Source organism: Malurus melanocephalus, unplaced genomic scaffold, assembly GCF_030028575.1.
Source record: "Malurus melanocephalus ecotype Western Australia unplaced genomic scaffold, MMel_1.1 scaffold_682, whole genome shotgun sequence".
NCBI lineage: Eukaryota > Metazoa > Chordata > Aves > Passeriformes > Maluridae > Malurus > Malurus melanocephalus.
Window position 1 is genome coordinate 35,069 of NW_026623914.1, and position 16,777 is coordinate 51,845.

Here is a 16,777-nt window from a genome sequence, read left to right on the forward strand (position 1 = left end):
TGAGGTACGTGCTAAATATGTTAGATCAATTATAGAGGTTAATTATGCAGATAAGCATAGGCCAGCTCAGTTATGCTGAGTTCAGATATGAAAAGCCTGCAATGCCAGTTATTACTTATTGTTGCCTTTTCCACTAAGATTATAACACTGATATACTTTCCATCTGGTTGCCATGGAGGAGGAATAGTTCTGTTTTGCTCTGTTTTTGTTTGTTTGTTYRGTTTTTAATTGTGTTTACGTGCTGCACTTTAATTAATACAGYGTRATTTGTAGTTGGTCTTTGGGGGTAGGATGTACCATAAATTCAGGGTTTTATTCAATCTATTTTACTTTACTGAAATTATGGCTCTAACAATTACTTTTCCTTACAGGGAGATGTGAATGTGGCCAATGCACTTGTTTCCCTCCAGGAGACAACAGAGTTCATGGCAAAAACTGTGAATGTGATGATCGGCAGTGTGAAAATGCAGATGGCAAAGTCTGTGGGGGTATGTGTTCACTTAATATCACATAACATAACATAGCATCATTTATCAACATAACACAACTAAATCCTGACAGTTTATAGCTTTGGGTTCCCCTTGATTTTAGAGTGTAATGTCACTATAGACTATTTGAATCATTGCTCAATAATAAGATGGCAGATTTTTGTAAGAGTCAAGTGCTAGAAGTATTGAATATGCTAGTGAATATTTATTTTAAGACTTCAGGAAGCTAAACATAAATTGAATTGCTGTGGTATATCCTAAATTCCATCATCTTTCATTACAGATAAAAACAGACACTAAAAGAAATACCTAAAACATTAGCTAGCTTTASTTGATGTTTACTACATTTGATGTTTTATTGAGGGTGTTGCTATAAACCTAAAGGTACTAATGATCAGCAAAACTTTTAAATATTTCCTAATTACTGATGGAGAAATGCCTGTTTTCTAAAAAAGTAGCAACGTGTGTTATGAAAGAATCTAAAATGCCCAAGAGATAGTGTCATAGTAATTGTAGAAGCATGGTTTATTTTAGTGTTGACAGTGAAAACGTTACCTTGTGATATTTCAGTAAAGTATGTTGGTGTTTAGCAGTATTTCAAGGCAATTTTGGATATGTAAGTGCATGCAGACCACGTGGCATTTTATACGCAGGTGAATAATATTAATCCTAAATGCTCTCTTTCTAGTTTTGATTTGCTTTATTTTTAAAATGACTGTTTGATTCTAAATAWTAACAAAGTGGTTGGTATGAACAATGTTACACTGTATTATATTCCTCATTACCATGTAAGAAAAAGAATGTATTGCTTCCTGATGCTCATGTACATAAAAATTCTGACTACAGGGAATATTTCTTCAAAGTGTTGCCAGGCAAAATATAGACATACATAGAAAATTGTGGTTTGAATGTCTAACCAGCCATAAAAATAGTTTACAACATTCAGAGTAATTCAATAACATGAGTATGTAGAAAAAGAAAAAATAGAAATTTAATTTTGTGTAAAGGACATAAAAGCACTGAAAAGCATTGAAAATATGTCTCATGTTTGTTAGAAATTGAATAGTTGGGAAACAAAATTCATCATCATCCATACTAAAAACCTCTTCTGTTTATATCACTCATATTTTACATTATTCAAAAACTGCTTTCATGTTAATACTGCTAGTGATATGGCACATTTTAGAAAATATAGACAAAAATCCCATTCTTTTTTATCAGGAAGGATACAGAAATCATTTTAATATTGATGTTGGCCAGAGCACCTCACACTTAGGCAAATTATCTCCTCTACACCAGAGCCTGTCTCCACCTTTCTACCATGCAGGAGACACTCTATTGCCTGAATAAAGTCTTCTCTTTAGTCTAAACAATTTTATGCAAAGAGAATTGCAGAAATTAATTACTATATTCAAAACCCATATGATTTAAGCTTATTTTCCTCATTTTGAAGCATCAAATGCAAAGGGGAGACAGGTCATTAATTTATGAGTCTCACACTCAATATTTCCGCTTCCATTTATGATCATAGTTTAGTTACTGATGCTTCTCTTCAGGTGAGAGGAATTGTATGGGAAAATGCAATTCAAGTGTCTATGTGCTGTTTGAAATTGCACTGCACAGCATCTGACAGGACTTAAGAAGGYTAGCCCTGTGATTTTTTTCTGTTTCAGAGAGCTAAATTAATTCCTAATTCTTTCCCCAAAATCATAGAATAAGCACCAAATCAGGAATCCTRTTGTCCTGGGTTTTCTTGCAAATAAAAGGAGGAGGAAATATGGCACAAGKTGATGATCAAATCCACCAAGATCTGAGCTGACTTCTCGAGGGCCTCTGGGGAGACTAGAGCATCCCTGCTCACTCACAGTTGCCTGAATTTGGTGAGGTGAAGCTGTACCTCGAGTTTCAGTCTTCCCAGTTAGAAGTCGTGCCACTGCTAAYACCATCCTCTAAAAATTGTAGGATTTATGCAGTAGATCTGTTGGGATTTGAGTAATAAATATTAGGCAAATTCTTTATGTCATTGGTATGTAATTCTTATCCTGTCTATTATTTTTCTAAATATAATTTGAGATATTTTCAGTTTATTCTACATTTGGTTATAATTCATTCTTCGAAATACATTCCTATGTTGCTATTATTGCCTGATTCCATCCACTTTTGTTCTTTTGCAGACAAGAACTRCTTTCCCCTTGCTTTGGTTCTGCTCTTATGCCACAGAAGTGTTTCTTTGCCYTTTTTTGGGCATTCCATGTGACATTCACTGAGATTCAAATTAACAAACAGATGCCCTGTTAATCATGCAGTTCTCTTCCCCATATCATTTTACCTCCTCTTGGCTGCTGAAGCTCTGAAATGGCTCCCTCCCTCATTTCTCGTCTCTRTTCCTCTCTTTACCTATTTTATTTTTTTATTCTTTCTACTTCTTTCCTCTTCTTTTTAAACTGCTGTCAGATCCTGAAAGAGTTTTTTTTTTTGTCATCCAGTATCTGTCTGTGCTTCTGATCTGCCTGCACACCMATGACTTAGGGGAGAACCTATTTAGGTGCAAGTGCTATGTACAGAAAGAGATTCRGAGGGTCCCCATCAATTGCAGCTTTCGGTTCACTCACCATTTAGAACTCCCCTCGCCTTCAAAATCATAATTTGAGCCATTTGCTCATAATACATTTTCTGTGACTTCATCTTTCGGGAGGCTTCATTGAAATGTGTCTTCTTACAGTTTCTGACCAAATACACAATATACATATATACAAATACAAATATATACAATATTTCATATATCACCCTTTTTAGGATATTATACACCTTAAAATCTTRCTTTCTTTCACCTTTTGCAATTTATTTATTCAAAGAACTTTTCTTATTAATTTTGCACTGATAGCACACACATCTCCCTCTCTTCCTTTTGGATTTGTCCATCTCAGCCTGAGCTCTTTGAAATGTCTTGCTGAACTGCCTATTCCTTCCTCTTTCCTTGTCCTCTTTTCACTGCTATTTTTCCACCACTGTTGCTACCTGGGCAATCACAGTAAGGACATAAGCCTTTGATGGRAAATCTGTCTTCAGAGAATTATAAGCCAGACTGTGTGGGGTCTGACAGTGAGCTCTGAGTGCCTGTAAGCATAAAAAAAGGAAGACCAGTGTTTTTAGATTAAATGCATGCTGAAATGAGAAATGTGAATGACAAYCTAAATGATTTGAATAAGAATTGTTACTGGTCTGCTCCAACCAGCAGAGACTGATTAATAGCTTGCTTTCCAGACCAGCTGTCCACGCAACGATAGGCAGACATGAGGCGAAAGCGATGATAAATTAGGGTGCAGCTGAATGAGACCCTGTGGCCATGTTTCTGCATGATTGTAGTGAGTCATTCGCTTAAAAATTCAGCTGTCCATCAGTGCAGTACCAAGAATAGAGACTTAATGTCTCCACAAAGACAGAGGTTGCAGGAGGACTCGGCATAGATTTCACAGTGCTCTGCTATTAGAAATTGATTCATATAATTATGGAATCACAGAATGGTTTGAGTTGAAGGAGACCTTTAATGATCATGTCATCCAACTGCCTCTGACATGGGCAGGGAGCCTTTCCCTAAGATCAGGCTGCTCAGATGTTGAATGGCCTTGAATGTTTTCAGGGAATCCACATGTCTTGACAACCTGTTGCAAGTCTCAACACCCTAATCATAAAAAAAATCTCTTCCTTATGTCCAAGCTAAACCCACTATCTTTCAGTTTARAACCATCACCCCTTGTTCTGTCTCTGGAGACCTTGGTAAATAATCTCTCTCCATCTTTCTTACACTCCCCCATTACAACATTGCAAGGCTACAGTAAGGTCTTTCCARCGACTTCTGCAGGCTAAACAATCTCAATGCTCTCCACCATGCCTCATAAGAGGGGTGCTCCATCCCTCAGACCATTGTTGGGGACCCTRTCTGGCCTGCCCCAACAGATTCATGTCTGTCTTGTACTAGGGACCCCAGAGGTGGGCACAGTAGTCTGGGTGGGGTCTCACCAGTGTGGAATGGAGKGGGAGACTCACTTTCCCTGACCTGCTTTCCAGCTCTTTCCTTCGTCTTCCACTTCCTTTGTCTGTGCCTCTGTACAGASACTCAATATTCTAAGTCTGGATGAGATGTCTTGTGCAGCCTTTTTGAGACAGAAATGTTCTACCTAATGGCCCATTCCCTCCTGTTCAGGTTTTTTTATTACGTAAGATTTTCCCAGGTGCGTTGCAGCGTTGATCCACAGAAGTATTTAATTTCACATTTCCTTTCATGTGCAAATTAAGTGGTTTTGGTGCACGCATGGCTAGAGAATCATAAGTTTGCCAGCTCAAGTTCTTGGCAACATTGTGCTGCTTTTTCACACCAGGCTTCATATTTACTCATCCTGCATCCTGGTGAGACACGCTTCTCTCTGCCCTCCAAGGTTATGGCTGTGCTGCTTGCTGCAGATGTGTCCTGAGCTTTCAATTGTTATTTGTTTCCTTTCTGTGTTCAGTCATGTTTTTCAGTCATTTAATCACTGGCTGCTCCACCTCACTGGGCTGACTGTTGTCCATTACAATTTTCTTCTCTWTCAGGACTGAGAGCAGGCACACAACAAGAACTCAGAAAAACAGTAAAGATCAATTTGAAATRGATTTGATAATGCTCTTAATTCCATTCACTTTGATTTGTTCTCTGGACAATTATTGGCCCAGCTATGGGTTCTTGTCACAGACAAGTAGCAGCCATCAAAGGAGTAAAACAAARCCCTCTGGGTCCTCTGCATGCTACAATTCCCTGTAGAATTATGTTGATTAAAAGCTCTGTAATAAAACCAAACCCAACAAAACCAGTGATATGTTGGTTAAAACTGGATTCACTAGCAAAAGTTTAAATTTGTAACAGGTAGCTCATAACAAGACTCGTAAATATTTCTATGGATGCATCCATTTTGTATCATATCAATAGATCATTTCATGCTTCAAATAGTGGGCCACCAATCAGAACATTAGCYTTGATGAGACCTTTTAATGTTTATTCATAGATGTTTGCACTGTCCTCAAAACTAAGAAACATCTAAGACTGATCATTCAGTAAACCAGTTCTTTGGTGACAATGGAATACTTTAAGTCTGATTTCTTTTTTTTCAAGTGAGCAATTCTCCTTTAATAATGTTTTTACTAATTGTTTTGGCCACAGCACATCAAAATACAATCCTCACCAAAATACGATCCTAACACTGTAGGGAATCCAGTTGTGTCATGTTACATCAAGAGTAAATGCAGATTATCTTTTTTTATTTTTTTTATACCAATGCCTTTTGGAATTAGTTTTCATTAGTTTGAAATCCTGGTTGTGCCATAAAGGTTTATAAAAGCTGAAGGAGATCACTTATTCTTTGAGCAAATGCTGAAGTAATTCATTCTTCCCTCCTTATTTAGATTTGCCTTCACACTCCTCTCCTTGTAAGTATAAGAAAACAGTGAGGCAAAAACTCAGCTTWAAACTTTATGGGAGGGGAAGTTAGTAGTTTTTAGGAAATCAACAAGTAAACTAATTTTCACAACTCAGACATATCCCTTCATTGATTTCATTCACTTGTATTCTCACACCCAAATTCAAGATCAAAGTCTCTGCATTTAATAGTTTGGTCAGGATTCCTTGTGTGTGACACAGAACATGGACAAGGGATGCCACATCAAATTCTTGGTAGGTCTTTTTGTTTCTCCTTGACTGACARTAACAAAATGGTCTTTAAATACATCTTTTATATATTTAGGACCCAAAAGTTTGGGTGATTCTTTGACTCACAGTTTTGCTTCCTTTATTCTCTGTAAACTTCAGGCAGGTGTGGTGCCTGTTGGCTGTGCTYCCTGATTTTTGACATTCTTAGGACAGTGCTGCTCTTGTTGGGRTTGTGAGGAAAGGAATGACCCAGGTTATGCCCTGTGTCTGCACTGACATCTTTTGTTGTTGATCACAGTCTTCTGCCAACAGCTCATCATGGCATTCATCATTCAATTGTTTGATGAGAGTGCAGTCCTTCTGATTTGGACAAAATAATGCATTCTGTAGCTGACTCCTGTGAATGTGCTGTTGATTATCAATATAGGTCAGGTATTTGACTTCATTCTGTTGTTTCTTCTGGCACTTACTCATTTCCATTCATATATCATTCCAACCAATATTGAGATTTCCAACATAGGAATCACCAGAGAACGAGGGCAAATCTGAAGTTTATAAGGCACACATATACCTTAAGCCACAATTCCCAGCTTTCCAATGATTTAGACTTCTTTACACAGAAACTTTCATATCACATTCTTATAATTAGTGATGGACTCTAGGATTGCACAGTCATCAATCAGGATGTACCATGGTAAAGCTCCCTCTCAAAAGTCTGGTATAAGTTGCCCCTAATTGCCATGTTCCTTTGAATACAAGCTATTCCTTACTATCCAGGCAATCTAAATAATTGGATTCAGATGAAGTACTGCCTTTTCGTTCTTTTTTTTTTGGGAGATATACAACAGAAAATGTAAATTTTTAAAAATGAAAGTTCTAGGTCCATACTGCAGAAATCACGAATGACATTTATTTTTGTCATCTGTTCAGTGAGGCAGAAGAATGATATTTTCAGATAACATATTCTTATGAGGACCAATGAGACCATAACCATAGAAATGAGAGAGTTATGATTAATTATATGCTTCATTAGCAAAGCTAAATATGGTGCAGTGGCTGTCAGACAATTTCCTCATTTCTTGCACTAATGTTGATCCACAGAAACAGAAGTATATAAGACATTTGCGGAACTCTCTAATATGTATAAAAAACAAATTAGGAAAGAAAACTAACACCTGTCTATCTCCCAGACAAAGACAGGTTTTGGCACTGACTGGTCTGAGAATTCAGAAATATGAATTCAACTCCCAACTCTACTATGGTTTATCCAACTATATGGCACACATTTTCAAAGTCTTCAGCCTCCTAATGCTCCTTTTATCATCTGTGATTCCCAAGACTGCCTTTGCCTAATGCCATCTTGGCTCCACGAGGACACAGGGACACCTGCCTGGCTGCTGCCATCATGAGGATGTCCTKGATGCCTTAGGGCCTGTCCAGTGGCACTGAGCATCTGAATTGAACCTCTGAGGTTACTGCCGTGTTGAAATAAGAGTTTATATCCTACCCAAAAGGCCTTTCATCTGTTCTATTGAAATGTCTTTAGAGTAGGGACCATGATCTTTTGACTGAGGAATCTGAAGAACATGTAATTGTTACACAATTCGCTATATATACTATATAGTGAATATATATTTTATATCTATATCTATCTATTTATCTATCTAGATAGACAGATAGATAAATAGATACTCTTTCTATGTGTATTACTTAATAGAGAATTTTTATTATGGTATTAGTTATTGAAAAAAAAAAAAAAAACAACAAAACAAACAGAAAACCAAACCAACAGTTCAAACACTTGTTTACTGAGTAAAACTGGTGCTAACAAGTTTGAAAATGACTGTATTAAATAGTGGAGAATTTATAGTCTAACTGGAATAAAGCTAATGTGAATTAGGGTTTTATTTTTGACAATACTAGGCGGAGAGATATTGATTCAATGGCTGTGTCCTTGTGTCTAACTGCTTTATCCTAACTCTGAGGCACATCTAGRGGCAGCAACAGATAAATTCAAAAGGATCAGTATGTTTTAGATATAAGGGTGACTACTGTAGGTAGTACAGCTGTTAATGGCATMACATAGTCTGTATTAAATTTAATTAATTTCAATTTTTCTAATTTTTCTTTTAAATGCACTACAGATTTCTGTCCTGGTCACCCAGACATTTGTGTAGGTGTGTGCAAAGTCAAGACTTTRCATAGATGCACAGAGAACTTAGCTTGTTTAGCTTTTCAGATAGCATAAAATGAGATTTAGGTTTCCAAARGCATTTTAATTTAATCTTTCTGCTCAAATGAGCAGTAAAGAAATTGCTAGTACATTAACATTTAAGTTGATTAATGGATATTAATTTATAAAAAAGAGTGCTTTTCTGTTGAACCCCTTTTATTAGGCTATAAATAACCATTAGACTACACCCACACTTGCCCTGTGTTGGAAGTCAGTGCATTGTGTGCAGCCTGAGCCTGTCTGAGCAGGGCAYGCTCTCAGAACTCCTAAGGTGTGTGCAGCCAACATCACCTGAAAGCTTGTTCCAACAGTCATCACCCTTGTCTSAAATGCTGGTTCATTTCTTAAATKRTTTTGTCTGTGTCRGGTTTTCTSTCTCCCTTTTACCCATCTGAATGGGTACTTTAAGAATCCCCATTCAGAYACTCTKTGAATTCYTTGGAACTTTTTRGTACCCTTCCAAATTTTGCAAAMATTTCTTCAAACATGGATATCACAGAGTTGAAGGAATTTATTGCCTTCTCAGCAATGTTCTAATTTTGTTCCTACTCACGTTTCTAGGCAGATGTGAGGATGACTTTGGCCCTTTTTGCAGCAGTGTTTCACTTGGAGGTGTTTCTAAACCTCCTGACTGTTGTGTTACTCAAACTGGAGCCACAGTCCACCTCCATAACCCTTTGACAAGACTGACTCACCTATTTGAAAATATAATAGTATTTTGCTWAACATTTATATTTGGCTTCTCCAACTGTCCGGTCTTCTGATATTCAATAAAAACTAAAAAATTAAAATCAGTGTTCCAATAATGTTTTTACCAACTTCTTCAGCATATTTTGGCAGGTTAATGAAGCCTGTTTACTTAGGAATATTTCTCCCAGATAGATGTGGTTTAATATTCTCTTCTGTTAATAATATAATGGAAAGTCCTGTGATTTAAAAGAAAAAATAAAAATGGAAATCCTGTTTCTATTTAAATACAGAGAGAAATATTTGTTTCATTTACTGTGGTGTTCTATATCAGGRATCCTGTGTTATGCTGCAATTTTTCATATTTTTAGTACACTTTAAAAACTCTTTATTTTTCATCCAGTTAAAATCCATTATATTATGTTAGTTTGAGAAACTTCTGTTCCTGAGGTGCCAAATTTTGTTTGGATCTGGCCTTAGTTTTCCCTTCAGGAGCATCATCTGTTGTAATGGTTAGTCTATAAAGAAGAACCACCTTCCTGTGTAAAGATTACTTCACATTTTTTGTTGTACTGCTGCTCCCTTGCAGGGGTTTCTTTTGTATTACAAAATGATCATGCAGGTTTTTAGGGAACACTGCTGCATGAGTAGTCCTAAACTGAAATTTTCCAGCAACACAATTTCGATACCAGGCATGGCAAGAAATAATTCCTCCCRGTGTCCAGTTTTGTTCAGATTGATTTAGGTTATAATGGGCCTCTGCTAGTAATCTGTCACAGCTTGCTTTGTTGCTGCATTCATATTTCACATTTAAGTCTTGTCGTTATTTGAGTTAAAATTCTAAATAAAATGGCAGTGTATTTGACACCATCTTTTTCTCTTCTTTGCCTCTCCCCCATCAAAGTCTTTATTCTTTGAGAATTAATTTTTAAAACATTGTTAAATATTTAAAAGTACATTAACATAGATTTTTATGAATGAGCATTTGCAATGCAATTTGTTTGTGATTTTAATTGTTTTATGTTAAGCCTGAAATGTTGATAGACCAACACTTCTCAGTAATCTGCTTAATTTGAATAGTTAGGGGTAAAGAAAAATCTCTAATTGAAGAAGTCCTGCCAAAATGAATTGCTTAACATGACAAAATACTGATTTAACTCTGAAGATCACGTCTTTTTTTCTGAGATTTTTGAGGAGGATATTCATAACTAGACCATGTAAAGCAGTTTTTCTCAGGCTACCACATACACATGAGATAGCTCAGTTAAAAAGCACTGGGCTGAACACTTGTACACTTGCCACCACAATGGAAGAGGCATTCAAAAAGCTGCAGCTGCCCAAGCTGATGTTAGCTAGGAGCAAATATTGGTTTTCTAAAATGGATTATTTGAGACAAAAGAATCCTTTGTGTTTTGAGGAATTATATGGCAAAAAGGAGGAAAGAAATGGTCACAGAAAAATGCAAGTCAAATTTTATGTGGTAAACTGCAGGCTGTGTTTGCTACAAATTTATAGATTATTCATTACCTTTTTATTTGACTTGTGTAAAGGCTTTACAGACAYGATAAGTCTCTTCATTCAGTGACACATAATGGCTACAACAAAATGCCTTAAAATTATTTTCTCAGTGAAATTGCCATGGCTTTCGTGCTATTCACTGCTAAAATGAGTACAAGGGTTCGTATCTTCACAAATAACTTTCCAGCARTGACATCCAGTTGTATATTSTTAYTGTTCTTAATTGGCTGRGCTAATCTGAGTTCTAGTCTCTATGYTWCTAATTAAAAACAARTAAGGTAGATAAAAAYGCKCTGACAGAAGCTTAATTTTAGTAARTTAATGTAGACAATTGCAYRAKGTCTATCTGGAAGKAAAATATGGGAAAGTRTATATGCTGGTTTTCTACCTCTTGTGTTTTTGGTTKTCATATAGTTGTTCTTGCTTCCCAGTCTAACACAGAAGTTCAAGTTGCATCAAGCTTCTGTTGTTGCTTGTTATCAGTTTTTAGAAGTGGGTAGAAATATTGTTGTAATAAGACTGTGTCATGTTTACTGAGCCTTTAAAGGTGTATAGATATTATGATTAAAAAAACCCCACAGATCAATACAGAGTCTGGGATACAAAAATTATTTTGAACTTTTAGACACTGGAAATGATAGGTCCAAGATTTTGGAGCTCCCAGTATTTTTTTAATTAAAATTTGTAAAGTATTTTACCATCAGTAAACCTGAATGAATTCCACTTGGAGCAAATCTGGGCTTCTACCAGTGCTGCCTCACAATTCAATTTGTACTGGAGGCTCATGAGAAGTMCACTAATCAGAAAAACAAAATTACTGGTTTGCTTCCCTGCATGTTGCAGCTCAATGCTTTCCCAGACACTCCTATTGCTTGTTCCCTTCTTCCCAGCCCATTATCCCAAATTATCTCAGTCCCTTGATTTCTACTGCCTTATCCTACCTAGCAGGATAAGACAAAATTCACTGGTATGTATAATTTCCTTCCCAGTTAACTGATTAGCTAAGAAATTATTGTCTCTGATGCAGAAATGTTATTCAAAGCTGAAAAATGTAATTTGGGCTGGGAGATACTTCCTGCGTTTTTTTTTTCCATTCTCCATTCCTATATTCTTGTCTGTATTTGCTGTCACTTTTCCTTTCTTCCTCGTTAATTTTTCTACTCAGTTTACATTCAACATRTTTTCATTTTTTACTTAATCTTTGTACAAATAATTCTCAAAAAATTCTATTTCATCTTCCTTCCCCCACCCCCCTTCTTTAAAGAATGAATTTTGGTGTTTAGGCTGAATCTTTCACCCATGTTCTAGGGTTTCTTTGACCTTTCCCCCTCTTGTTTTCTGCACATCGTTAAGGCACCCTGTTTAACACAGGAATGAGAGAACTGGGGAAGGCCATCCTGCTGGGAAACTGTGCTGTCCCCCCATCTGTCTGTCTATCCCATAGCTCATGGTTCATTCTGGAGGGTTCTGGATGTGTGACCATAGTCACCGGTCGCTGCTTGTCTCGCTCATAACCAACCTTGGTGTTGTTCCAGGCCATGGAATCTGCTCGTGTGGCCGATGCATTTGCCAGGATGGGTGGTTTGGAAAGTTGTGCCAGCACTCAAGGAAGTGCAACATGACAGAGGAGGAGAGCAGAAGCCTCTGCGAGTCAGCGGATGGCGTGTTGTGCTCCGGGAAGGGTAAGATCTGCCAGCTGAGCTGCCCTTTGTCAGCSCCCGCCAGAGGAAAATAACCACGTTCTGGACAACTGATGTGCATGGCAGGGGGTTGTTGTTTAGTAACCCTTTCTTTCAAAGGCACTCACTATTAAAATGATGTTATATTTGGCTCCATAATGCACTTCCATCCATTTTGTCAGGTGCCCRCCCCAGCAGCATTTGTTAGCAGCGTATAATTTCCTGTGTGTGCTCAGCTGATGGTCTGTGTGCAACAGCTCTACATTACAAAGTGATGCTGGAGCTCCTTCCACTTGGAGAGAAAAGGGGACTGCCCACCATAAAACTCGAGTGGGGACGATGGCAAATGTAAAATACTGGACAATAGCAAGAGGAGGAGAGTGTTTAACAGCAAAGTTTGCTATCCTTAATCACTCTGCTCCCCAGCACAGCGGCAAAGGAAAAGAAAAAGTCTGCAACCCCCACAGATGAATCTGACAAACTTTCTCATTTGCTAATTTTCATCCTGGTGGTTGCATCAGCTTCAGTTCAGCTCTAAAAAATTGCCGCGGGGAAGAATAAAAGTTAGGAAATCTTGATAATTATCTGAAATTATTCTCTGAGGTTCTTACCTTGCAGCCTTTCAGGCTAGGAAATTGCATTAATGGAAAGAGGGCTTTTTAGCTCCCCCATAGTGCAAATTGCCTATTTTTATATATAATATGTCTGAAAGAGAGTAGACAAAAAAGAGACTGGTTGGAGGCTAGAATGCACTCAATCCAGACTCTGTGTGCCATTTCCTATATTTGTATGTCCCTTGCATAGACRGGAAAGAAACCTGCCAGCTGGAAAAAATGGTTAGGAGCCTTCTACAGCAGGCAGATTTCCAGTTTTCCCTTTGGTAACTTTTATTTCAGTGCAAAGGAAATTTAGATGGGGTTTCCAGCCCAGCCTTCATCCATCTGTATTATCACTTATCAGAATTCTCCCAAATTGCACTATTTCATTTTATTTTGCTTTTTTTTTCCTCTCCCTTCAGTTAAAAGGAATGTCATAAAAAATGAAGAAATTGTGCTGTTTCCCRATTTTTTTCCAGATGGGACTATATTTAAATTAGTATATGTGTAAGAGGATGGTGAGTTACTGAAAAAATGGAAATTATTCTGTTTTACTTCAGAAATTAACCTTTTTTTGTCCTCTTAATGTGAACCTCACTATAATTTTTATGTAAATCGTGAAGGTGAGAGAATGTGCTTAGTATCTATAAAATGCACTATGATGTAAGATTCTATATAAACTATAAATTCTGTATAGATTTTATGTAAATATGAAAAGTTATGTTGCTTTTAAAAATATTCATATGATCTGTTATCTATTTCTTAAGGATGGATGAGAGTTATTTATTCCATCCTGTGGGTCTTACTGTGAGAACAATTAGCTTTGATCATGTATATCAARGGTACAATTTACTTTGAGGCTTTGGGAGCAGACGATCCATCAGGAATTTGCAGAGATTTCAAGGATTTTTTTTCCTCTGTTGGCTACACCAGCAGGGCATGGTTGGGGATCTGGTCCCTGATATAATCTGTAGCAGCTGAAAGTTGCTCTGGGTTGTCATCAGCAGAAGGCAGGTTGTTCTTTTAGACACAATTGCATAAACAGAGGTTCCAAAGGCCCAGATTTTCTAGGTGGTAGCTCTGTTTTGAGCAGCCTTTGCTTCCTRGGGGAATTACAAACCTGACAGGCTCTTCTCAGTGGTGCCACGCGGCAAAATGAGAGGCAGTAGGCAGAAAATGATGCACAGGAAGGTCCACCTGAATATGAGGAAGCACTTTGTACTGTGTGGGTGACCGAGCACTGGAACAGACTGACCGGAGAGGTTGTGGAATCTCCCTCACTGGAGATATCCAAGAACTGTCTGGAAGCAATCCTGCTCAGTGTGCTCTGCTTCAGCAGGGAGGTTGGATTAGATGACCACACTGTTGGCCTTTCCAAGCTGATCCATTCTTTGATTCTGTAACCCTTAATCCATATTCAGCAATAGTGGTGGGTGATGGGATTTTTTTTTTTTTTTTTTTTAATGGTTTGGTTTCTTTGCCCCCTGAGCACATATTAGCTCCCAATGTCATGGAAGGTTGCCCTGAGGACAGTCAATATAAAAAGCTGTGTCAAAATTAGATGCAATAGCAACTTTATTGTAGGAACAGCTATCCACATGTAAGTATTTGTCCCAGCAGAGAAATTACCTCCATAAGACAATTTCAGGAGTCTGTGGCSAGTGAACACCCCAGATGGCTACCATCTCCTGCCTCTTCTCTGAGGAGGATGGGGACCACACGCAAAGACAGTCTATAACAGTTATGTATAACTTGTGCTGTTAGGCTCTCTTTTTCCTTTTTCTTTATTTTTTGGGGTTTTTTTGTTTCTAATTTTTGTTTGTTTGGTGTTGGGTTATTTTTTGTTTGTTTTGTTGTTTTGGAGGTTTTTTTTAGCAAATCTATTCTGGATGCTAAGATATGTATCTGTAAATCATGCCTTACTGAATACTCATACTTCAAAACACTGTTTGTATCTGGTGAAGCCCTACCCAGAAACCAAAACAGCAAATTGTTCTTCCTGATTCATTACAGTGAGAAGAAAATAATGATTACTAGTCAAATAAAAGGGAATTTTGAACCTGTGCACTAACGGTGGTTATYYCATTTTTGYTGGAAACCTAGCCAGGATATGCAARTGCTGTAATGGACCRAGGAGAGCTCGAGTTTCTGTTTGTAGGTTTTAACAGACTGTGAGGAGTCCTGGTTTTCAGCAGATAACCGCTGAAYGCTATCAGAAAATTGCACTCTGCTAATATTAGCAAAGTTGGCCGTACACATTGCTAGGCTGCCTTCAGAATCTTGGCTCGCTGACTGTGCCACCTGTGGCAAAAGCTCTTCCCAAGGAAAACAGCAACACCCACCACGCTGCTGCCTCYCTGGCAGCAAAGATAGGGCTGTGCATGGCGACTGTAACAGTGCAGGTTGTGGGCAAGGTAATGAGCCAAATCCCATCCGAGAGGATCTGGCTGGGATCCCAGGAAACACCCTGCAACTCATTAGACTCAATTAAATGGAGGAGCCTCCCAGAGCAGCATGCCCTGTTCAGGGGAAAGACTCAACACATTCATTTCCCTAACAGATTTTGCATTATGGAGCCTTATCTTCCTTGGTTGACTTGGTGTTAAATTTGCTGTATCTTCTGCAAAACAGTTTTAAACACCATGGGCATCCCTCAGTAGCAGCATCAGTGCTTGCTTATGCAGAATCACTTCAGGCTCCTTACAGTGTAATATTCTTAATAACTGCTTTAATTTCAGCAAAATGCTCATACTGTTCCTCATTATTTTCAGATGTCAGTACTTCGCAGTTTGCATAAACAGAGATATTTGGTTTAAATTACCCTCATGTCTTAGTGTACCTGTTCCAGAACAGCCCTGTGATATGTGTTCTACCCTCCACTGCCATTTTTGATCCTTGTGGGGAATGTCAGTATTTTCTATGCCAGTGGCCCAGTAAGCAACACTCAGAACTCGCAGGAAAAGCAGATGCTTAATCAAATACTTTCATCCTCGAATGTTCTAATCACTAGCTCTTCCTGAATATATTTACATGTTCCATATGTTACAAGTTAAAGCATTTCCCTAAAATTAGGCAATGAGATGATTTTTGTGAATTTAAAATAAGAATTAAATTACATATTTAATTAAAAATTAGATGCTCTGCTGAGGCAAGTTTTCAAGAATTAATTTTCAGTATTTATGGGAAAAGCAATGGAAAATTGGTATCAACAGATGAAGGGGTTTTTTTTAAGTGTATTAGGATTATTACTATGGATTTCACTGGGGTCACTGAAGGAACTGGAAAATGGAAAAGTTTTATAGGCTTTGGCTCAGGCCCTGTTAAATAACTCATGAATTCTATTTAGGTTCTATTCTGACATAACCAAGCTTCTCTTCTATATTTTTTCTTTAATAATGCATTAAACACATTGGTGACTTTTTAATGGAATCCTTCTGGAAGTATTGAAGGAGGCTAGGATTTTCAAGTGCATTTAAAGCATTTTTACGCATCTTCTGTAAAAGGTCAACAGCTTCTTTGGTGGCTTTTTTTTTAACTCTGCCTCTCATAGTTGAAAAGTGTGTGTACTCTTTGCTAAAATTAATTTGGTTTTTTTAATTTTTTTTTAACATTGATTTGTGCTGTAACCCCTTCTTAAGGCTGGGTCCACAAAACATTTTTTGTTCAGCAGTTAYTAAGACAGCATTTACATGCCTGAAATCTGTATCGGGCCAGGCTGCTGAAGATGGGATCTGTAAAAGCCAAGTCTCTTCAACCAAGCATTGAAATCATTCAGGAGGAATTACCATCTCCTTGTGGCATTTCTGGCTGCAGAAAAGCCTCTCTCACACATTTCTCAGGCCACAGACTTCCTGACACATGATTGTCTGGGGGCACCGTCACTTTCCAGTATCAGA

General features: G+C 37.7%; 1 protein-coding gene across 1 annotated transcript in view; it reads left to right on the forward strand.

The window, feature by feature from the left end:
* Window positions 1–371: 371 nt before the first annotated feature.
* LOC130584220 (integrin beta-like protein 1) overlaps window positions 372–16,777 on the forward strand; it is a gene marked incomplete at its 5' end in the record, with an annotated part of 20,869 nt that continues 4,463 nt past the window's right edge. Inside the window, 2 exons of the mRNA XM_057384062.1 lie at window positions 372–488; window positions 12,142–12,288. Of these exons, the coding sequence (XP_057240045.1) occupies window positions 372–488; window positions 12,142–12,288 (264 nt within the window). The remainder of the gene's footprint in view (window positions 489–12,141; window positions 12,289–16,777) is intronic.